Here is a 16,302-nt window from a genome sequence, read left to right as displayed (position 1 = left end):
TAAAAAGGGAATAATAAATGATACAAATGTTAAAAAGAATGACTTTTGTGTGGCATATTATTATTTTAGCCCTGAACTCCAACTCATGCCTAGAGGAGCAAACCTTGCATCCCTGGATAAATGCTTAGTAAAACAGCTGTATTCGTTCTTGTAGTTCTGGTACAAACTTAGCAAGATCCGCAGTAGCAATCCCAGATCATAACCAGAAGCTGTGCTTTGTACTCAGCAGCAGCCTGTTCTCAAAGAGTGCAACATACCATGGACATAAAAATAAGATGTCTATTGGACTTCTATTCTGTGTTAACAGCATGGTTATTTTTTTTGCATTTGAAGTGAGGTTTCTTTTCAAAAAGGTCCCTGTAGATGTAGACTCTGGTAAACAGAACTCTATAAACATGGTGATAATAAAATGATATTTTGTCTTAAGTGGCACATACAAATACTTCTACACAAATATATTTGGTAGTTTGTATTCTGCAAGTAACGTGTAATGGATGACGAGGAGTGTCAGCATTTGAATACTACTGGCTAAGATCCAAAATAGCACATGGTTTGGTTCAGTCGTCTGGGTAGGTGTGAGTTCAAAACAATTCTTAGTACCTTAATTCATGGTCGTTAGTAGGGATGGTAAATTCTGTAAATCTAAGGGCTCTTCAGTAAAAGGGTAAGAGTTAGTGAGCATGGAAATCAAACTGCCATCTGTCTCATAAAAACCAAAGCTTGAAATGGAGAATATTCAGCTGACAGCCCCCACTACATTCCTGAAACAATCCTTGCACCACTTTAAAAAATTGTTTTATTTATGTTGTTTCCTTTAAAGGAGCTAAATCATATCCACACTATAATTTTAAATATATATTGTAAATTGGCAAATCTACCCACAGAAATGTTTATTCTCTTTATGTGTATTTTACATTCCATGGACATTGGTTAGGCAGCAGCCGTAAATTAAAAATAAATAGCTCACGTTTTGGAGATCATATCTTGATTCTATGAGGAGTTTAGGGGTGCCTTTTTGTGCACTCTAAAAATACTGAGCAATGGTTCCCTGGTCTGGAAAGAATGAAATCCCTTCCATGGAAATGACTAAGTTACTCCTTGGTCATGGAAAAACAATACTATGCTTCACATTGTTAACAAGATATAGTTATTCATTTTGGTTCCTGGAAGATGAGCTTTTCCAACATCAAGAAAGCTAAGATATTTCTATATTACTTTATTTTTTGTTGTTGTTCAAAGAATTCTTAATTTTTAATATTTCCTTCAGAGAAATATAAAAGGTTAAATCAATGGTCTCCTTAGTTTCTGTCATTTGCTCAAATCAACTTACTCTGCATGCAAAGCCCATCAGTGCAGTTCTTGGATTGTAAGACGAGGCCATCGCAGTCCTTGCCTCCATTCTTGGGGGCTGGTGCTGTGCACTCCCTCCTGCGCCAGTGTGTGCACTCGGTCCCACAAGTAGACCACTTGCTCCATGAGGTCCACCTGCCATCCACTGCCACCAGAAAATCCAGCATCAGTCAGAAGGAGAAACAGATGCTTCAGGGGAGGAGAGGGAAGTTCTCATGTATAAACAAAATAAAACAAAAAACTGAAGAAAATGTCCCACTGAGGGCACAGCATTCATTTCATCTGCTGGGAAGTCAAGTGTCCTCTACCTCCTTTGGGTTCTGTGACAAGGTATGTGGCTGTTTCCTCACTGACCAAGCCAAGGGTAGCTTCATGGGACAAACAGAAACCAGAGTAGCCATCCCTGGTAAAATTAGGTCATGGCAATACCTCTTTTTTTTCTATTAAAGGGGAAGCTTCTAGGCTTTTGTGTTAAAAAATTAGGGGTACTCTCTTTGATCCAAGATTCCTTCTTGCACAGTGTCAGTGAGAAGTGAAAGTAAACTTGTATGGGAGTTGGGAGAAGAGGATGAGGCAGGGTGAAGGAGTCTGTTTATTCATCATCCATCCATCCGTCCGTCCATCAACCCGCCTGTCCGTCCGTCCATCCGTCTGTCCGTCCATCACATATTTATATCCATCCATCCATCCATCCATCCATCCATCCATCCATCCATCCATCCATCCATCCATCCATCCATCCATCCATCCATCCATCCATCCATCCATCCATCCATCCATCCATCCATCCATCCATCCATCCATCCATCCATCCATCCATCCATCCATCCATCCATCCATCCATCCATCCATCCATCCATCCATCCATCCATCCATCCATCCATCCATCCATCCATCCATGCCTTATATACCCCTTCTATTGCTTTTTTTCACCCGGGCTGCTTGACTCTGTTGAATCCTTCTGCAATCTCATCTTGAAAAGATTAAATTATTTTTTTATTTATTATTTGATGATTCTTAGCAGAAAAGCAATGGAATGTTTTTATTTTAAAGATGACATTAAGGTAGAGTCCTGATTTTTGCTATAAATAATTGAAATCATATTTCTGATTCAATTATTTTCTTCTGATTCAATCGATTTACTTCTAATTTAGCTTATTGGCTTGTCTGCAGTTTCAGTGATAATGAACTCAGATATCTCTATTTTAAAAGCACACAATTTAAATCCCAATTAAAAAAACACACATATATATAGCAAATTTCACTAAGGTCATACTTACAAATGTATCCTTCTGTGTTTTCCACAGAAATAAGATATAAAAGTGAAATGACAGTTTGAAAAAAAAATCCCTGAAATAATTAATGATTATCAAGAATTCAATGTAAAATAATGCCAAACATCATTTATTGAACATCTAAACCCCAATATGTGCAGTTCCTGGAAATGATATTAATTTTAATAGTCTACACAGTTTGGGAAATCTATATGATTTCATGTTCAAATTGTTGTGTAAATATATTATGCAAATTATGTATAAAGATATAAACATGGCCACATGAAAAAGTGATGGAAGCATTAATACTTCAGTTATATAGAGTTGGCTATACAAGCAACTGCCAACTATTTGCAGCAAAAACATTCGTTTTGACTTAGACCAATCCAAAGTACACACACACACACACATACTTCTATTTCAACTCAAAATGCTCAGTGCATTTTTAATTGTGGAAATCAACACCTATATAAAATATAGGAGAGTACAAGATAAAGCACTGAAATTCTAAGCCTAGCTAAGTATCAAAATTTGTTCCATAAATAAAAGCTCTCAAACAGTTCAGTGTGGGAGTGAGACTATTTTGATACTCGAAAATCAACATTTGGGAATGTAAAATGTAGATTATATTTTTCTCTCCAGTTTGTTTCTCCAACCCATCTCTGAGAAAGGTTCTATTAAAGGATGAGCAGTCCAAAAGTTAGACAAAATAAAGAGAAATAAGGAGGCTATGTATCCAAATAATAAAATTGAAAATATAATACCTACCTCAATGGAGTGTATTAAATTTATGGTTCATTTCAAAATAATTTTAGCTTAGTTTTTGGACTATATTGTATAATTAGGAATTTTAATGGTTTTTTGTTTTGGAAAATATTAAGAGTAAGTTCAATTTATTTATGGGTAAGAGCAAGTGCAATACAAGATAGCAGAGAAAAATGCCGAAAGGTAGAGGAATGCAATCTTGGTATACGCCTCCCTACAAATAACCCACAAAGTAGATAAGCAACGTGTACAGATAATACAGAGCTGACTGCACTGTATTTGCAAAATCCATTAGCCCATGTGTCAAAAAGCTTTCCCTTCCTTCTCAGTCATTCCAAATGTCTTATTTACCTTTACCCAGGAACTGACAGCAGATATCAAATATTTTAGTCTAAAACATTTTCAGTTCCAATTAATTTCCATGGTTTTCAGGAGATCAAGGATTGTTTTTTTTTTCCTAGAATGTGTAGCTTCCAATGCTGCTCACATACCTTGAATTATAGAACCTGCAATTTTCGCTCCAGGTGTTTTGTGGAATAATATGGAGGGATTATGTTCACAAGTGTTTGATCCCTTGCTTTATACTGTTTTGCATGTTTGGGTAACAAAGTTAAGTAGTCTTTTGGGGGGAACATACTTGACTTCCCAGCAATGAGAGCATTGGATAGTAAGATGAATTTAAATGATGTTTATCATACATTCAGGTCAAGAATAAGGCCTTTGTATCCATTCTCTAAAAAGCATTTCTGGAATGGTGGGAGACATGTGGAGTGAGGAGGCTGCTGTATTTACCTGGGCATAATGTAGTGCAGGCTATTTTCTGTACGCTCTGCCCTTCACAGAAGGCACCGCCGTTGAGTGGTGCTGGGTTTGTACAGGTCCTCGTACGTTTCTGATAGCCTCGTCCACAGCGGCTATTACACACTGACCACTCTGTCCAGGTGGACCAGCCACCATTTACTGAAAGAAGGCAAACGATAAAAAGTGGATTAAACATGTGCTTAGACACAAAAGCCACACACAACACACATATATATAAAAAGTCATCTCCCGGAAGCCAGCACAACCTGTACAAGGCAAGGTCATGACAGCTCCACAGACACATCCAAACTCCCTGAGGGACCAAATTGCTGGGCTGAGGGCTGTGGGGACCATGATCTTAGGGAACATCTAGTTCAACTGGCATAACATAATTCATCAAGAATATGTTCTACATTCTACTTTAGTGAATGGCGTCTGGGATCTTAAAAGCCTGTGAGTGACCATCTAGGATACTACACTGGTCTCACCCCTTCTGGAGCAAGGAAGAATGATGAAAACTAAAGATACAAGGGAAAGATTAGTCCAAAGGACTAATGGACCACATCCACCATGGTCTGTACCAGACTGAGTCCAGTAAAACTAGATGGTGCCTGGCTACCACCACTGACTGCTCTGACAGGGATCACGACAGAGGGTCCTGGACAGAGTTAGAGAAAAATGTAGAACAAAATTCTAGCTCCAAAAGAAAGGCCAGACTGGCTGGCCTGACAGAGACTGGAGAATCCCTGAGAGTATGGACCCCAGACACCCTATCAGCTCAGTAATGAAGTCACTCCTGAGGTTCACCCTTCAGCCAAAGATTGAACTGGCCCATGGAACAAAACAAGACTAAAGGGGTGCACCAGCCCTGGGGCAGGGACTGGAAGGCAGGACGGAACAGGAAAGCTGGTAATAGGGAACCCAGGGATAAGAAGGGAGAGTGTTGACATGTGGTGGGGTTGTTAACCAATGTCATAAAACAACGTGTGTACTGTTTGATGAGAAATTAGTTTGTTCTGTAAACCTTCATCTAAAGTACAACAAAAAGCTGTCTCCCACGTGACCATTAAAAATTTACATTTTCAAAGCTAGTTTCACTCAACCTTTTACTATATAGCTAAATAGTTTAAGCACACCAAAAAACCAAACCCATTGCCGTCAAGCGAATTCCAACTCATAGCGACCCTATTTATAGGACAGAGTAGAACTGCCCCATAGTGTTTCCAAGGAGCTGCTGGTGGATTTGAACCGCCAACCTTTTGGTTAGCAGCCTGAGCTCTTAACCAGTGCGCCACCAAGTCTCCAATATAAGCAAAACCCGTTGTCGTTGAGTTGACTCAGACTCACAGCGATAGAGAAATACAATTGTTTATCAAGGTTTACTCATCTACTCCAAAAAATAAATAACAGTGTGTTCTCTTTTCCTTGGCCAGTGTTCTTTTTAAAGAGATATATTCTTTTAACCAGATAAGCTCCAAAAACTAGGTTTGATGGCTTATTTCAAATAATAAATGTTTCTAGCCTTATGCCAAGGCTGCAAGTGTATCTGATGCATAAAAACTAAATAAAATTATTTAGCACTTGTAAATAACAGATTTTTATAACAGATTAGTTCTTTTTCTTTCATTATTTGTAAGCTTTATGACCTTTTAAGAATTTTTAGTCAGTTGGATTATCTAAACAGTGAACCTGGATAAAAAAATAAAATCTTACGTTGATGGATTTTTATTTTTTTTTTTACTAATTGAGTGGCTATTTGTGTGAGCTGGCAATTAGTTGACAAAATTGAAATGGACATCTATTTTGAGTGTCAGGGCCAATTATAGTGTTCCACGAGGCTGTCAGTGTGCATGTGATTTTAAAATCCATACCCCTCACAACATACATACACTCTTTACCTCTGGAGGTCTCTCTCTAGGGGACACTCTAAAATATTTTAGTACTTTGGTAAAGTGAGAACATGAAATTACTATAATTAAGCAATTTCTAACAAAAATTATTGGCTGGTAGTTAAAATATGGCACAACTAGAATATGTATCTGCATCCTTTTGTAAAGAAGGGTATTAGCCATTTTGGTAACACAAAGCTTACATATATACATCATTTTCCCAACATTTCCTTTCCTAGAAACATATCCGATAGGGGATAATTACGAATGGGTAATATACACCAGTTGCCACTGAGTAAATTCCAACTCATGGCTACCCCATGTGTGTCTGGGTAAAACTGTGTTCCATAGAGTTTGCAGTGGCTGATTTTTCAGAAGTAGATCACAAGGCCTTTCTCTGAGGTGTCTCTGGGTGGACTTGAACCTCCAATCTGTTGGTTAGCAGCCGAGCACATTAACTATTTGCACCAGGGACTCTGTGATATATACAGACAATGGTATTTTTCACTGCAGGATTATTTCTTTTTTAATGTATAAGTATTCGGATGAATTATAATGCTGAGCAAGGAAAATGGTAAAAGAAACCATGGTATGTTCATGTGATTCCCAGGCAGCCATTAAAAATAATGTTGAATAAGGCTATTTAATAATACAGGGATATTTTGACAATGTTATAAGTAAAAAAAAAATTATATATATATCTTATTTTAAAATCATATCTATGCACAGAAAATACCAGTAATATACACATCAAAATATTTTAAAAACAAAACCTATTTCTGGATGACAGATGACAGAATTACACGTATTTTGTTCTTTGAACTTTTCTGTGTTTCCCCCAATTTTTTATAATGACTATATATCTGCAATCTAAAAATGATATTAACAAAAGTAAATACATAAAACAGTCTTGCAATATGAAATACCGGTTAGATGCATATGTTTTCTGTGGATGTTCGGTGAGACTGACCTATGAGCTATGGACAACTTCTTTTAAAAGGCCATGACAAGGACAAGCTGATAGTTGATAGGCAGGGTTTCAGTTAGAGTTCCAAAAAAGCAACTTAACCTGCTCAACTTTACTGAACTCCATATGTCACCTAATTGTCAGCGTAAGTTGCTTACAAGCCTACTAGCAAGCTGATATTTAGGGTTATTATATACACGTATTGTTTTGCTAGAAATTTAATGAGAAATGAGCAATCGTTAACTTTCAGGGACAGAAGGGTCTTTCAAGATCCTTGTCTCCCCTCATTTTACAGAGAAGGAGGCAAGAGCTCAGATAAGGCTAGTAAGTGACTAATTGAAGGCCAGTTAGTAGCAGGACAGTCCTGGAACACAGGACTACTGACCCCCAGTCCAACACCATTTTCTTAACTCAAAATGCTTTAAGTTCCTTGTTTTTGATCTTTCTTAAAGGCAACGTACTGGTCGCATTTATGGGTACTGAATGCATGCTATACACAGGAAAAGAGATTTGCATGTATATGAAACATCTATATAAAACATCTATATATAGCTGTGCCTACATTAGTTTTTTATGATTGCTACATGCTGTGATTGTGCCTCATTTCTCTTTTCCATTTCAAATGCTGTTAATCAACTTGTTCAGGCAATTTAGAAAAAGACAAAAAGTAAGAAACATTTTATTGTGACTTAAGAAAGGCCATTGCTTACAATTCAACATAACCATTATCTTGACTAGGAAATGAAACTACAGAGTAATCAGGGGATTAAAAAAAAAAATGATGCATCCGTCCTGTAATTAAAATGACAGTTTTAAAATGTCACTACAATCAGCCTTTTTAACATCACAGCGGTTTCTGTTCTAACTCCCTACATCGTGGGGACACATCCATTCAAACGGTGGTATCAGCAATATGTAAGTACCAAGAGCCAGATAATTGCCAATGGCTGTCCCTTTGTCACAGTCAATCAGACACCAGGGTCCCCGGAGTATCTTTACCACTGAGGCAGCAAAGTAAAGCTTCACTGTGTTCTTAATGGTGGTGAGACATGGTGTATCATTCAGAAAGTAGCATAACCACAAAATACTTCCCAGAATTGGTCAGTTTCCTCTGAGAAAACAAATCACCAAGAACATAAGCACCTATTATGTGTTTAACAAGGACCTACTATGTGTCTAACACACAGCTGGTGGCAAAGTTGTTAAGCACTCGGCTGCTAATGGAAAGGTCAGTGATTTGGACCTGCCAGCTGCTCCATGGGAGAAAGATGTGGCAATATGCTTCCATAAAGATTATAGCCTCAAAAACTGTATGTGCATTTCTATTCTGTTCTGTAAGGTGGCTATCCACCACTCGTCTGTCAGTTTGCCATACTATGGTGGCGTGCTTGTTTCTGTGATGCTGGAAGCTATGTCACTTGTATTTCAAATACCAGCAGGGTCACCCACACTGGACAGGTTTCACCAGAGCTTCCAGACTAAGACAGACCAGAAAGAAGGGCCTGGAGTTCTACTTTTGAAAAAATTGGCCAGTGAAAACCTTATGGATTGTAGTGGAACATTGTCTGACATAGTGCTAGAAGAGGAGCCCCTCAGGTTGGAAGGTACGCAAAATATGATTGGGGAAGAGCTGCCACCTCAAAGTAGAGTCTACCTTAATGATGTGGATGGGATCAAGCTTTTGCAACCTTCATTTGCTGTTGTGGCGTGACTCAAAATGAAAGAAACAGCTGCAAACATCCATTAATAATTGGAACGGAAAATGTATGAGGTATGAATCAAGGAAAACTAGAAGTTGTAAAACTGAAATGGAACACTTGAAGGTAGTTATCTTAAGCATTAGTGAGCTGAAATGGACTGGTATTGGCCATTTTGAGTCAGACTGTCATATGGTCTGCTATGCTGGGAATGACAAATTAAAGAGGAATGGCATTGCATTCATTGTCGAAAAGAACACTTCAAGATCTGTCCTGAAATACAGCACTGTAAATAATAGGATAATATCCATAAGTATAAGAAGGAAGACCAGTTAATATGACTATTATTCAAACTTATGCACCAACCACTAATGCCAAAGATGAAGAAATTGAAGATTTTTACCAAGTTCCTTAGCCTGATATTGATCAAACATGTAATCAAGGTGCGTTGATAATTACTGGTAACTGGAATGCAAAAGTAGGAAACAAAGAAGAAGGACCAGTAGTTGGAAAATATGGCTTTGGTGATAGAAACTGCGCAGGAGACTGCATGATAGAATTTTATAAGGACACTTTATTCATTGAAAATACCTTTTTTAAACAACATAAACGGCAACTATACACTTGGACCTTGTCAGATGGAATGCACAAGAATCAAACCAATTACATCTGTGGAAAGAGATGACAGAGAAGCTGAATATCACTAGTCACCAGTAAGAACAAGGCCAGGGGCTGACTGTAGAACAGACCATCAGTTGCTCATATGCACGTTCAAGTTAAGCTGAAGAAAATTAAAACAAGTCCACAAGAGCCAAGGTACAACCCTGACTATACCCCACCTGAATTTGGAGACCACTTCAAGAATAGACTTGATGGATTGAATGCTAAAGACTGAAGATGAGTTGAGTTGTGGGGAGACATCAAGGACATCATACATGAAGAAAGTGAAAGGTAATTAAAAGAAAGAAAAGATCAAAATGGATGTCAGAAAAGACTCTGAAACTTGATCGTGAATATACAGTAGCTAAAGTGAAAGGAAGAAATGATGAAGTAACAGAGCTGAACCTAATATTTCAAAGGGTGGCTTCAGAAGACAAAGTAAAGTACTATAATGAAAAATGCAAAGACTTAGAAAACCAACAGGGAAAAATATGCTCGGCATTTCTCAATCTGAAAGAACTGAAATAAAAATTCTGGCCTCAAGTTGCAATTGTTATCAGGAGGGACCAGTCCCTGGAGAAGGACACCATGCTTGGTAAAGTAGGGGGTCAGCAAAACCTAAAAAGGAAGACCCTCAACAAGATGGATTGACACAGTGGGTGCAACAATGGGTTCAAGCATAACAGCAACCTGGGGGATGGCACAGGACTGGGCTTTGTTTTGTTCTGTTGTTTATAGGATCACTGTGAATCGGAACTGACTCGACAGCACCTAACAACAACATGAGCAAAAAATTGAAGGATGTAAGAAGCATCAAAAGAAGATGGAAAGAATACAGAGAATTACTGGCCCAAAAAGAACTGGCCTACGTTCAGCCATTTCAGGAGGTGGCATATGATCAACCAGTGGTACTGAAGGAAGTATTCCAAGCTGCCCTGAAGGCACTGGCAAAATCAAGGCTCCAGGAATTAATGGAATATCAGTTGAGATGCTCCCACAAATGGATACAGTGTTGGAAGCACTCACTCGTCTATGCCAAGAAATTTGGAAGACAGCTACCAATGGACTGGAAGAAATCCTTATTTGTGCCCATTCCAAAGAAAGGTGACCTGACAGAATGTGGAAATTATTGATATCATCAATATCACACGCAAACAAAATTTGCTAAAGATAATTAAAAGCAATTGTAGCAGTACACTGACAGGGAACTGTCAGAAATTCAGTCCAGATTAAGAAGAGGAAATGGAACAAGTGATATCAGTGTTAATGTCAGATGGATCTTGGCTGAAAGCAGAGAATACCAGAAAGATGATTACCTGTGTTTCATTGACTATGCAATGGCATTCAACTGTGTGAATTATAACAAATTATGTATAACATTGCTAAGGATGGGAATTCCAGAACACTTAACTGTGCTCATGAGGAACCTGTACATAGACTAAAAGGCACTTTACTCAAACAGAACAAGGGAATACAGCATGGTTTAAAATTAGGTAATGTGTGTGTTAGTGTTGTATCATTTCACCATACTTATTCAATCTGTATGTTGAGCAAATAATCCAACAAGCTGGACTCTATGAGTAAGAGCTCAGCATAAGGATTAGAGGAAGACTCATTAACAATCTGGGAAATGCAGATAACACAGCCTTGCTTGCTGAAAGTGAAGAGGACTTGAAGCACTTGGTGATAAAGATCAAAGACTACAACCTTCAGTATAGATTACACTTGAATATAAAGAAAAGAAAAATTCTCACAACTGGACCAATAAGCAACAATATGATAAATGGAGAAAATATTGAAGTTGTCGAAGATTTCATTTTACTTGGATCCACAGTTAATGCCCATGGAAGTAGTAATCAAGAAATCAAGTGATATATGGTGCTGGGCAACCAAACCTGCTGCCATCAAGTCGATTCCAGCTCATAGGAACTCTGTAGGACACAATAGAACTGCCCTATAGGGTTTTCAAGGCTGTAAATCTTTACAGAAGCAGATTGCCATATCTTTCTCCCAAAGAGCGTTTGGTGGGTTTAAACTGCTGACCTTTTGTTTAGCAGAAGAATGCTTTAACCACTGTGCCTCCAGGGCTCCTTGCATTGGCCAAATTTGCTGCAAAAGATCTCTTTATAGTGTTAAAAAGCAAAGATATCACCTTGAGGACTAAGGTATGCCTGACTCAAGCCATGATATTTTCAATCACTTCATAAGCATGTGAAAGCTGGACAATGAATAAGGGAGACTGAAGGAGTACTGATGCCTTTGAATTACAACGTTGGTGAAGAATACTGAATTTACTGTGGACTTCTGAAAGAACGAACAGATCTGTCTCAGAAGAGGTACACCCAGAATGTTCTTTAGAAGTGAGGATGGCAAGACTTCATCTCACACACTTTGGATATGTTATCCGGAGGGACAGTCCCTGGAGAAGGACATCATGCTTGGTAAAGTAGAGGATCAGTGATAAAGAGGAAGACCATCAACAGGGTGGATTGACACAGTGGCTGTAACAATGGGCTCAAACATAGTAAAGACCATGAAGATGGTGCAGGGCCAGGCAGTTATTCCTTCTGCTGTACACAGGGTCACTATGAATTGACTTGATGGCAACAGATTTGGCTTTTTATGTGTCTAACACTGTGAGAAATACACAAATGAACAGGCCAGTATCTCAGCCTGCAAAGGACTATAAAGCTTAGCTCTTTTTTCTCCAGTTACCATCAGGTCAATTCTGACTCATGGTGACCCCATGTGTTGCAGAGTAGTACTATGCTCCTTCGGTTTTCAAGGCTGTGACTTTTCGGAAGCAGATTGCCAGGACTTCCTTTTGAGGTGCCTCTGGGTGGGTTCAAACTACCAACCTTTCAGTTAGTAGTCAAGCACTTAACCATTTGCACCACCCGGGTACTCCTAAAGCTTAGCTAGGGTGATAAAACTACTCATGAAATGCCTAAAAAAAGAAAAGAAAACAACAACAACAAAAAAACCTGAGTGCTAAACAGCACAGAGAAAGAAAAGCATCATATACCTCAGCAATAATAAAAAAAATATTGAGTGCAAAATTGTTTATTCTCCTGGAGAAATGATAGGTTTAGCTACGTGACATTATAATGGGCTAATGAATGGCAGGAAGCCTTCTGAAGAAGTCCTTCTGTTGGACATTGCCACCTGGTTAAGATTAGGGCTGTTTGGGGATGGTAGCTTTCATCTTCACTGCGCATACCTCTAATGAAGGGAGAAAAGCAGTTTCTAGGAAGTTAATATTCTAAGAAATGTGTTTAGGGAGTACATCAGCTCCAGGTCCTCTGAGCTTTTGCCATCATTGGGCTCAGCCAAGGCCCAGAGAAATAGCATCTTCATCTCTGGAACTCAGTCTAGATTTGGTGGTGCAGGTTATGGGGAGGAGAGGGCTTAAGGAAGCAGGGAACGTCTGTTGGTTTTGGCAGCAAGCACTTAAGTAGACTTCCATCACTTTCCTATTAGCTAACTGACAGGAGGCTAGGAATTTCCAAGGCTAGCCTTTCTCATGAGTATCAGAGAAGTGGTTAAACCACACTGTCCATGTGAGAGGCTAGAAGAAAGCAGTAATGGGAGTGGGAAGGGACCTCTAGCTTGACATTTTAAAATTAAAATAATGATATCCATAAGAACCTGTAGTTTGACATGAACTAGATTGAGAGTCATTAAATCCGCTCTGCACTTAAGTGTAATGAGAAAAGCTCACTCACCATAGACTATGACAGTTGCAGTTGTGCTTTTCCTCTTGGCAACAATGTTTTTGGCAACACAGGTATAATTGGCCGTATCGGAGAGGCGCGCCTGCTTTATGATGAGGTTGTGATCAATAGTAATATAAAAATTCCGATCTTCAACTGGATCAATTATGTCTTCATTTTTCAGCCATTCCACCTACAGATGCACAAGAAGAATATATAAATTCCTGGCATGGATCCCTTGATCCGTACTTGTGTTTTGTAATGTGTATAACATTGTTTTATGTTATGAACTTTTGCAAACTGGGGGGAAGGAACTTTCTGAGGTCATGTTAAGTATCACTCACCTGCCAAACATGCTGATTCTGTCTGTAGTACATTATTCTCAAATGTCGATGAGCCAACTGGGAAATACAGTGTTCAAATTGTTTTCACTTCGCCCTGCAGGCAGGAACACTAGAATGTGCACTGCCAAGTTCAGAACCCAATCAAAAATAATAGGCTAAGCATTTCAAACTGAACTCAAACCTCTTCCTATTTGATTTGTTTACTCTTGGCAAGTTACCTGCTGCTTTTCAGAAAAGAATATAAGGACTATAAAAAAAGCTCAAAAGGCATCTTAGACATCATGTAGCTCTAATAAAACAACATATGGATGATTTACTTGTAGCCTTGCTGAAACATATGGATTAAATTTCCCTGAAAATGCACTTGAAAGTGTAGCAAAACACATATTTGGAGATGCATCTAAAGCTAAACTATTTGGGAAAAAAAATTTTTTTTCCTACCAGCTCCCAGTACAATCCAAATAGCTTATTAGTCATATTCAAATCTCTTCTTTTGTATATCACTGGCATTAAATTTTTGGCTTATGCTTTGCTTTTGGGGAACTCAACCTAAGACATAGCTGCTCAAAACTATTATTTCTTCCATGTAAATGATACCAATGTAGCAACCCTCATGCTATCCTTACAGATAAAAGGAAAGAAATATACCCTTGTAAACTGGTCTTATGGAGGACAAACTATTTCTTATTCTGTAAACTGCTTTGTTTTTTGTTTGGCTATGTACAGATTTTTCCATAAAGCAAAACAACATTGATATTTACCACACTTAAACTTTCCCACTGCATTATCTTGGAGGTGGTAACCTTTACTGGTAGGGAGTCAATAGTTTTGCCATTTTCAAAATCTTAAAGAGCTTCTCCAACACCCCAAGAAGTCTGGAAATTAATCTCTAAATCTGTCAGTGGACTTGATGTTGTTGCCCAACTCCAAATTACATCTAATGCAGAGACTCTAAAATCATGCTTCTCTACTCCTTAGAAGAGAGGGCAAAACAAACACCAACAACAATCCTGAAATAAAGAGACATGGGAGGATGCGGATAAAAGCAACTACTTGTAATATGTAAATTTGGAAAGAGCCAAACATTCTTGATATTTACACTATTAACAGTGAGGAAGGGAAGACACATCTACCTAAACCAGTGGATTTTTCAAAGACACATTTGTTTTTCAGATACAAACTGCACATTCAGTGGGGCCATATCTGGCTATATCTGATCAGATGCTCATACTCATTTGACCTCTGTTTTCCACAAAAGTTGGCCCCGTGCTTGGGTAACATGATCTCATCAGAAGTGTAACAAGGTTAGCAGGAGTCATACTATTAGAAACCTACTTAAAGACAATTGAAAGTTTATGTTAACATTTTTTTAAATTCTGATTTCTACCTAAGTTGTCTATGTCATTCTAATTGAAGTGAGCATTGTATTTGTAGAAGACACTGCTGTACTCCACTCAAGTGCTCTTGAATCCCTTTTACCCTTTTTGTGAGTTTTTCTCCTAGGCTCACCCTGCTTTTCTTTCAAGGAGCCATATATACTACTCTTGTTTGGAGCATGGCCTTCAGACTACTGCACTCTCTTTGCCTGGAAGTACCTAGGAATTCATATCTTCCCCCACCATAAGCCATTGAGTTGATTTTGACTCTTGGTGACACTTACAGTTTTCAACAGCTGATCTTTCAGAAGTAGATCACCAGGCCTTTCTTCTGAGGTGTCTCTGGTAGACTCGGACCTCAAACTTTTGTGTTAGCAGCCAAGTGCATTGACTGTTTGCACCACCAAGTGACTCCTTATTCTACAATAGCCTTAGCTATGGACTCATGCCCCCACGTGTCTGTCAGTTTGTTGTACTGTGGGGGCTTGTGCACTGTTGTGATGTCACTGGTATTCAGGTACAAGCAGTGTCACTCATGATGAACAGGTTTCAGCTGAGCTTCCAGACTAAGACAGACTAGGAAGAAGGACCTGGCTGTCTACTTCTGAAAAGAATTAGCTAGTGAAAATCTTATGAATAGAAGTAGAACATTGTCTGATATAGTGCCAGAATATGAGTCCCCAGGTTGGAAGGCACTCAAAAGACAACTGGGGAAGAACTGCTTCTTCAAAGTAGAGTCGACCTTAATGACATGGATGGAGTCAAGCCTTTGGGATCTTCATTTGCTGATGTGACATGACTCAAAATGAGAAGAAACAACTGCAAACATCCATTAATAATTGGAATGTGGCATGTACAAAGTATGAATCTAGGAAAATAAGAAATCACCAAAAATGAAATGGAATGCATAAACTTTAACATCTTAGGCATTAGTGATCTGAAATAGACAGGTATTGGCCATTTTGAATGGGACAATCATATGGTCTACTATGTCAGGAATGGCAACTTGAAGAGGGATGGTGTTGCATTCATCATCAAAAAGAACATTTCAAGATCTATCTTGAAGTACAATGCTGTGAGTGATAGGATAATATCCATACGCCTACAAGGAAGACCAGTTAATATGACTATTATTCAAATTTATGCACCAACCACTAAGGCCAGAGATGAAGAAACTGAAGATTTTTACCAGCTTCTGCAGCCTAAAATTGATTGAACATGCAATCAGGATGTATTGATAATTACTGGTGAGTGAAATGCTAAAGCTGGAAACAAAGAAGAAGAATTGATAGTTGGAAAATATGGCCTTGACAATAGAAATGATGCCAGAGATCACATGATAGATTTTTGCAAGACCAATCACTTCTTCATTGCAATTACCTTTTTTCACCAACATAAATGGTGACTACACATATGGACCTCACCAGATGGAATACACAGGAATCAAATCCACTACATTTGTGGAA

At 38.5% G+C, this 16,302-nt stretch overlaps 2 protein-coding genes across 3 annotated transcripts in view; one reads left to right on the top strand and one right to left on the bottom strand.

The window, feature by feature from the left end:
* UNC5C (unc-5 netrin receptor C) overlaps positions 1 to 16,302 on the bottom strand; it is a 454,535-nt gene that overhangs the window by 72,794 nt on the left and 365,439 nt on the right. For both annotated transcript variants that reach the window (XM_049885676.1, XM_049885675.1), the window contains 3 exons: positions 13,129 to 13,309; positions 4,182 to 4,349; positions 1,331 to 1,495 (listed from right to left, as the gene is read on the bottom strand). In XM_049885676.1, the coding sequence (XP_049741633.1) occupies positions 1,331 to 1,495; positions 4,182 to 4,349; positions 13,129 to 13,309 (514 nt within the window). The remainder of the gene's footprint in view (positions 1 to 1,330; positions 1,496 to 4,181; positions 4,350 to 13,128; positions 13,310 to 16,302) is intronic.
* Positions 1 to 16,302, top strand: part of PDLIM5 (PDZ and LIM domain 5) — a 1,027,106-nt gene that overhangs the window by 1,005,076 nt on the left and 5,728 nt on the right. The gene's annotated exons all lie outside the window — the stretch shown is intronic.

Source organism: Elephas maximus, chromosome 5, assembly GCF_024166365.1.
Source record: "Elephas maximus indicus isolate mEleMax1 chromosome 5, mEleMax1 primary haplotype, whole genome shotgun sequence".
NCBI lineage: Eukaryota > Metazoa > Chordata > Mammalia > Proboscidea > Elephantidae > Elephas > Elephas maximus.
Note: the sequence above shows the minus strand (reverse complement) of the source record. Positions and strands in the feature narration are given on the sequence as shown.